Source organism: Arachis ipaensis, chromosome B07 (assembly GCF_000816755.2).
Source record: "Arachis ipaensis cultivar K30076 chromosome B07, Araip1.1, whole genome shotgun sequence".
NCBI classification, from domain to species: Eukaryota; Viridiplantae; Streptophyta; class Magnoliopsida; order Fabales; family Fabaceae; genus Arachis; species Arachis ipaensis.
The window spans coordinates 120,486,826-120,494,921 of NC_029791.2; the positions used below are offsets into that span (position 1 = coordinate 120,486,826).

The 8,096-nt window shown below is 32.1% G+C and overlaps 1 protein-coding gene across 3 annotated transcripts; it reads right to left on the reverse strand.

Moving 5' to 3' along the window:
• Positions 2,090–4,400, reverse strand: LOC107608421 (LOB domain-containing protein 12-like). 3 transcript variants are annotated; one of them, XM_016310212.2, is made up of 2 exons: positions 3,287–4,400; positions 2,090–2,445 (listed from the first exon to the last, which is right to left on the reverse strand). In XM_016310212.2, exon 1 carries the CDS (start codon positions 4,091–4,093, stop codon positions 3,332–3,334), a length of 762 nt encoding a protein of 253 aa, XP_016165698.1. In that variant the 5' UTR covers positions 4,094–4,400; the 3' UTR covers positions 2,090–2,445; positions 3,287–3,331. The 3 variants fall into 3 exon arrangements, with proteins under 3 accessions (XP_016165698.1, XP_016165696.1, XP_016165695.1); XM_016310210.2 differs by having other exon boundaries at positions 2,090–2,463; XM_016310209.2 differs by having other exon boundaries at positions 2,090–2,475.

The window sequence follows — 8,096 nt, forward strand, 5'->3', positions numbered from 1 at the left end:
TATGATGTTAGTGTGAAAATTTTTTCACCAGGGATGTGTATGATTGATTGAGATGGGAGTAAAAAGAAAGATAATTTTGTTATGAATGGTCACTTTTATGTATAAAATTTCAACTCTTTTTTTTATTTTCAACCAAATAAATATAAAAACAACTAAAATTAAATTCAAAATAGAAAAAGTAGTAATTAAGGTAGTTAAAATCGCGACTTAACTCGCGAAATCGCATGCTTTTGCGATTTTGCAGCTCTTCTCCGTTCCGATTTTATTGTTCGAGTGACAGCAGTGTTGTTTGCGTGGAATTGCAGAGCAAAGTCGCAAAATTGTTGGAATCATGATTTTGTTGGCAATCCCGTATGAGAGGAAGAAGACTCAACCATAAGCGGTGTTCCATTGTTCCCTAACCTAGTTTGAAATTCGCCCAAATCCAGCCCAGCAGGTACAGAAGAAAGCTGAAAAGGAACCCTAGAATGAAGTAAAGTTCTTGCAACAGGAGCATTCTTTAAACCAAAAGCAGAGAAAAGCAGAGGCATCACATACAGTGCGATTGGCGCTGTCTTCCTCCTCTGCGGAGGAGGGCTAATCGGGAGCTTGAACAGAAAAGCAAGGAAAGTGAAAGAAAATGCAACACCAACATCTCCTTCATGCGGCGGTTTCGCAGTGTCTCTTCATGAAAACTGAGTGACCCAAAACCTAGGAGGGGAGTGCGGAGAAAATATTCCAAAAAAATTTTATGGACAATATGCTCAACACGCCAAAGGAGATAGATTTGCCATTGGAAAGAGCTTCGTAAGCGCAGTCATGAGGTATTTGGGTTGCAGTGAGTGTTAGGGATCTAGGTTGGGGGAAACGGGTTGGGAAAGGGTGTCTGTTGGTGATGAGGATGAGGATGGGTAACTTATGTTGGGTCAGGTCCAATTGTGGACCTGGACCTATGTCAATAAAAAAGAAAGAAAGAAAAAGGAACACTAATAAATTTGTTTGTTTTAAAACATTTAAATTAGTGAATTTGCTAATGTGTGGTTTGAATATGCAACTCTTTTTTTTATGAATATATAAATAAATATTCTGAATGTGATTATATTTTTAAATTGTTAAATAAATATCTTTTTTGAATTATTTAATGAAGCTTTTTTAATTAGTGTTATATTCAATTATATATAATTTTGTTATATTTCTTATATTTTTCAGATTTTATGATTTACGAGTTAGATTTATGTTTCGTCTAACGATTTTACGAATTACGATTTTGTATTAGCTTTTCGAGTAGAAGTAAAAATTATAATTTTACTACCTTGACTAGTAATAATAAGATAAAAGAAATCCATAATAGAAAATGGAAGAGTTAAAATGCTATTTACATTGTCTCATGCTTAAAATATGATGCAAAAATCATTTGTTTTTGTCGAATTGTGGAACAATGTAAAGAAGTTATGTGAGAGATTTTTATTATTAATATTATTATGTTTCTGATAAAATTAAGTATGTATTATTAAAAAAAATGTTAGATGACTATTAGAATTTATTATTTTTTGGTCATTAGTTAGTCATTTTTTAGGATTTTTCCTATTATTAAAAAGAATAACAAATTTTTGTATCGAAATGAGTAATGAATATAAAATATTTTATGAGGAATGTTAGGGGACTAATAATTTTGGTGTTTTGTAACCATCAATTAGCCATCAATAGTGTTTTTAATTGTGTGAGATTACATGTAATGATGGGAGATTATTCACTTTTGTTTTGATGGTTAAGTGCTGATCACAAAACACAAAAATTACTGACCCTAGATTTTTTCATATTTTATATATTTTTTATAAGATTCGAATTTCTCTTACTTGATTAAGATACCTAATAATTTAGACAGTGATGTTTGTGAGTTATTTAAGTTGCAGAAATCCATAATATAGTTATCGTTTATTGGTATCTAGTTTCCATTATAGTTCTATATCGGTTTGAACTCGGACATGGATTTAGTAATTTTCATCATAACTCATAAGCATGGCTGTCTCAGATTTGTTGATGGCAAGCAAAACAAAATTTAAAAATGGATTTTTCTCCAACAAATAAATAACTTGAGCAACGTAAAGAAGATCGAATAATGTTATCCAATCATGTTCACTAATTATCACTACCTGAAAACCAGCGCGACCATAACATAATGATAATAATGATGACACTTAAAGAAAAGGGTAAGGTGTTAAATACTAGGTAAAGTTTTGATTTACATTTCCAATTCAGAAAACTTGATCTCGAATATCGATGCAGATCCTAACTTTCTAAAATGCATCTCATTTCGATCCTGAGAATAATTTAGAAAAAGTTCAAACCCAGAAACTAGCCAGTCTCACTCTCACGTAACTACCTCAGATCCCTATCTGTTCTCTCCACTTTCTTCAAGCAAGTTTGTGTCTCCTTATAGTTTCTTTGCTCCTCCAACTTGTAAAACTATGATGCTGCTGCAGCCTTCAGAAGAGACTAAATTAAAGCTATTGTTAGCATCCTAGAATGAAAATGATGTTTGAATTTATACTCATGCTTATGCATGCTCCAAAAGAAGAAAGAATCAATCAGTTAAAATCAGTGTTGTGTAACATAACAGAAAGAGATTGTTCTTGACATACATCTAGGTTTTTGCACATGAATAAGATTTGGACACAATAGATTCTAATAAAAGGTAATACACTGAAGAGTTAACATCATGTGTTGACTTCAAATGTCCACATATACACTATGAAGACTTAACAAATCAAGGTCCTAACTTCAAAGCATATATATTAGACTGTTAAAATCAAAGGCATAATTTTATGTACCTCTCTCCTGTAAACAGTGACATTAAAAGTTAAAAAACACACTATTTTTTTCTTTCTATTTATTTTTTTATTTCTCCTTTGTGAAGTAGACACAAGTAGTGAAGATGAAGAAAATATCAATCACAACTAACTGTGATTTTCACAAATCAGTCAAACACATAAAGTCTTAAGCATTATCATAATAACAGTTCCAGAATTGAACCAAAAGAATCAAATAAAATAAAATAAAACTTATTAAACCCCCCTTTCATCTTAATTCATAACAATAAAAAGAAATTTAGTCAAATAAAAAATATATATTCAATTATAATTTTATAATAAAATTAAAAAAGTATATAAATAAATGTTATGGTGATGAGTTAAGATGGAAGAATGGTTTTATAAAACCCAAGCATAGTAAATTAAAAATCAAAGGCTGCCTGACTTAATCATAACAATATCAAGAAGTAATAAACATAGAGTCAGAGAACACAAACCTAGGTTGACAAATGTTAGAACTGAAGGAGAATGCAATTATGAAATCAGCAACAAGGACCGGTCCTTCTGCTATTCCTACCCTCCTCGCCTTCGAACTTTGCCTGCTTCTGAAACATAAAAGATTGATGATGCGCCTGAATCTGCTGCTGCAGATTATGGTGATGATTATGATGATGGTGATGAAAACTGTGATCAACCGGTCCAAGAGCCAGCGAAGGTGAGACAGCAGAAGCAGCGGAAGAAGAACCAACCGTCATATAATTCTCAAACCCCAAAATCTCTTGCTGGTGCTGCATAACAACCTCCTGAAAAGGGGAAACAGAAACAGAAAATGGTTGCAGAGAGTGATGTGAGAGGTTGTTACGATTCAGTTGAGAAGGTTGCTGATGGTGTTGGTTGTTAAAGAGCGGGAGAACAGGCGCGTGAGGTGAACCGTTATTATTATTGTTAACGACAACGTAGTTTGCGAGTTCCGTCTTAGCATGGTTAAGTTCAGCCTGGAGTTGTTTGAGCTTGTGCTGGAGAAGTGAAATGAGTCCTACGCAACCGTACACGGGGTCACGGAGACGTGCCTCGGCCTCGTATGCCAGCGACTTCACTGCATCCTCTCGTTGAGCTGCGTTCAGGTCGTTGAGGAGTTTTGCCACGTTGCTTGCTCCGAACACCTTATGAACGTACGCAAATCTCTGCGGGTTGTCCGGCGGGAAGTATGGCGCGAACACGCACTCCTGTGTGCACTTCCGACGCTGAATCTTGCACGCCGCACACGGCGAATTGTTTGCGGCAGCCGCCGAAGACGAAGACATTGCTTTTGTTTTTTTCCTTTCTAATTATTAGATATAATAAATTAAATTAAAACCCTAGCATAAGAATTAGAAAGCACTGGTTGAATATGATTTGGTGGAGCAATAGATCCTAAATGGAGGAGTGGTATCTAGTGACCTAAACGTTTTGGGATTAGAGTGGGGGAGGTTGTAGTGGTAGTGGTGATAATGGTCGTTGTTATTGTTGTTGTTGGCAATGGCAGTTTTCAGGGTTGAGGGGATTGGGGTTTTGATTATACGGTGCACTCACCACGCCGACTTATTCGGGAACACTTACACACATTCCCTCACTTTCTCTTTCTCTTCTTTCTTTCTCTTGTCTTTATACTATCATCATCAAAACTGCATTAATTGCAAATATTTTCCTTTTTTATTTTTGGTATTCATTTTTTAATTGAATTAAAAACTTTTTGACTCTCTCCATGTTTTCTCAAAGGTAGTAAATTGCATTTGATGTTTTCTATTTTATATTTGAGCTTAATTGATATGGATTATATCCAATTAGATATTAAAATTATTATTAATGTAGAAATATATGATTGATTATTTACTAATGGCATGCATAAATATTTTACCAATTGATCAATCATATCTCATATGTATTATACACAGATTGCAAAAATTACAATCTGCAATTATTGATTGTAGAAATACTCTGACGTTAGGTCTTATCAAGAGAAAGTTTGTATCACTTATAATAATTGTTGTCTGTTGCTGTGTAATACTTTAATTGTGTTAAGTATAATTGTCGCTTGCTATAATTACAATATACTCTATTTTAATATAATAGGGTAGGTAGTAGTATGTATATTCTATTTTACACCGGACATTAAACAAGACAGTATATAATTATCTCATAAATAATTTCATTCTTCTTTGGATTGGATTATCACGATGTTAGTTTTTCATAGTTTGACTAGTTCAATTTTCAAAAGCTCAAGATAATGGCAATTGAGCCATCTCTTAAAATTAATTTGTCACTATTCAGTGCAAGATTTATAGTAATATGTTAGTTCAAACAGTTAATGATAAGCAATCAATGTAAGTTGGAGTACTTAAAGAATGAATTATTCTATGCTCAAATTTTACATATTTTGGTCATACATTGAGTTTAGTTATTAATTACATATAACTTTTTAATGTTTTAGGTTTGATTTTTTTTTTCCTGAATCAATAACAAAAATTATCGATAGTAAAAATAAGTAAACATTTTTACCTAAAAATCTCAATTTTCAAGATAATGAATGAAAATTTACATCTAACTTTAAAATTTACATTTGTAGAGAAAATAAAATTTAGAAGTAATATTTAGTTTGAAATATTTGTCCAAATGGCAAAATAGTTAAACGTGTACAAAATAAAGATTAATGTAGAGGTAAATGAATTAACCATCAATTATGATTGTTGGGACTTGGAAAAACAGTCTTCAATTACCTCTCTCATGAATGACATTCAATGGTTGTTAAATAATACAACCATCTCCTCTTTCACATATACGCTATCCTATAAATGAATACCCTAAGTCCTAATAATTATGTTTCTTAGAAATTTCTAGAGTATATTAGCAAAAAGAGGGAACAAGACAGGGATTCCGATAATAAGTTATTGAGCAATAAACAATGAATGATTGAGATTGCCGTTTGTTTGCACGTCCGTGTAGCGTGGGCGTCGGCACATAGCAGTTTGTTTGGCGCTCTTTGTTTTCATGTTGATGCGGGAATGAACCGAATTATATTAAGTTTAAACTAGAATTTACAGAAATCTAGTTTCACTCAGCTCAAAGTTTCGCTTACTATAAATTTATAAACGAGTTGAATTTAAGAACTAACTTAAATTAGTCTGATTTTTTTTAATGGAAAAATTAGCAGAAAATAAATAAAATTTTTTCAATTACTTCTCAATCTAACAATTGAAGTAAAAGTTACACTTTATTGCTTTTGATAAACGGTAGTTAAAACATAGAATCGTATTTGCGTTTAGAAAAAAAAAAACAAAAAATTCTATACTTGGAATGCTAAACCGAACACATCTATTGACTATTGTATATTTATATAAATTTATAAAACAATGATGAGTGATATTATATATATAATCAAGCTATTTCATGAATTAATAAATTTTTAACATACACAACTTATCTAATATACAGTTAAAATCTAACTTCGACTCACAATCTTAAATTCAATTCATCAAGTTCCTACCAAATGGAGTTTAATCTGACTTAGGAGTTCCCTTAATTCACTTTCAGGCTTCAGCCCCAGACATAGAGGTAGGTTGTTTTCGTAATTGAGAAGGTCCTCTGCTAGTCGGTGCAGCAGCTTTTGATTTGGGATCAGATCAAAAGGGAAAGGAAAGGAAAAGAAAAGAAAAGAGGTATATCATCCGAGTTCGTCTCCATGACCTGCGAGTTGCACTGTCATTTTGATTGACTGCTAATTAGGTTCTGCCGTTTTACGTTTTGCATTCATTTTCGATTTGACGGAACCTTAAGCTTCCAACATTGGAAATTAGGAATACCTAGCTAATAGCTATTGGGTGGCACTGCCACGTCACTTTGAAATCGTGGTCAACGAACCTCACCCATCATCTCTTTCTCCTCTTTCTCTTCCTCCTCTCCTTCCATTGTTCTTTCCGTCTTATAGACTTGTCGCTTTCACCGCTCATTTATCCTCCATTTCACCACTCATATTGGCTATGTGCCCCCACTCCTCCTGCTATATCATTAATTCAATGCCACAACATAACACCATTTTCATCGCATCACCATTTAATTTTGTCACTTTGCTTTTCCTATTTAAGTCCTAACAACGCTTTAAATTGGACTCTTGTGTCTTCTTTTTCTTATTGACGTCTTAAATTCAATAAATTCGCTGGAATCCTCACCATATATGTGTACTCTTAAAATTATTATTGAAATATTATCTGTCAACTATTCCATATATAAGTAAAGTAAGTCGTATAATGATTTGATAACATTTTAAATTTTTGTTGACACAAAATTGTATCTCTACATTTTTTTTAATTTTTAGTTCTCGACATAACCTTAGGGTTCCTACTATCTAAAATAACGTACAAATGTTTTTTTCGTTGAAATAAGGCGGGAAATTAAGGAGTCAAAAAGATTGGTTTACTTTGCTCTCCGTTCCTGGCGCTGAAGGGTGTAGGACCAGACAACACATAAAGAGAGGGTCAGCACAGAGTAGCACAGCATATGCAGAAGATGTTAATGATGGCATCAGAATATTCATTAATGCAAATAAAGACTCTTTTCTCGAAATTCATTACCAATATTGTCAAATCCATGCACGTGAATTAAACTCTTCACAATACAGCAACCTTCCAATTTCAAATGTCAAACAGTAATAGCAACTATAACAATTAACAAAGGTGTGTGTTTGGACTGACCATTATAAAATTGGAGTTTGAATTAAAGTGATTTTATAAAATTAATTTTGAGTAAGAATAAATTTGCGTCAATATAATTTATATGTAGTAATTTTATAAAAATGTCATTAATAAAACCATAAGATGTACTAAGAGTAGAGTTGGTGAAAAGAAAATTAATTTTTAGGATTAATAGGTGAACGCTAACTAAGAAGTATGGTTTGAGTACAAAAATCATATTTGGATTCATAACAAAATTAGTTAAACTAAAAATTGAAGCAATGAAGAAACTTAAACATGTTTTTCATTGTTCCAATTTTTTTAATGTACTTCAAAAAAATATATATTTATGTCTTAGTATATCTCGTATACTTAAATTTATATTTATAAATACTAATCAAATTTAGTAATGTTCTGTTACTTAGGTTTATCACGGTTTGACTTAATTATAAACTTTTCTAGTTATTGGTCGGTTGATTTCCATGTACTATAAGTTGAACTGATACAACTAAATATATATTTTATCATGCTAATAATTTGTAGTCATGTAATATACTAATAATACGATATTTTTTTGAATTTTATTTTAATACGAAATATT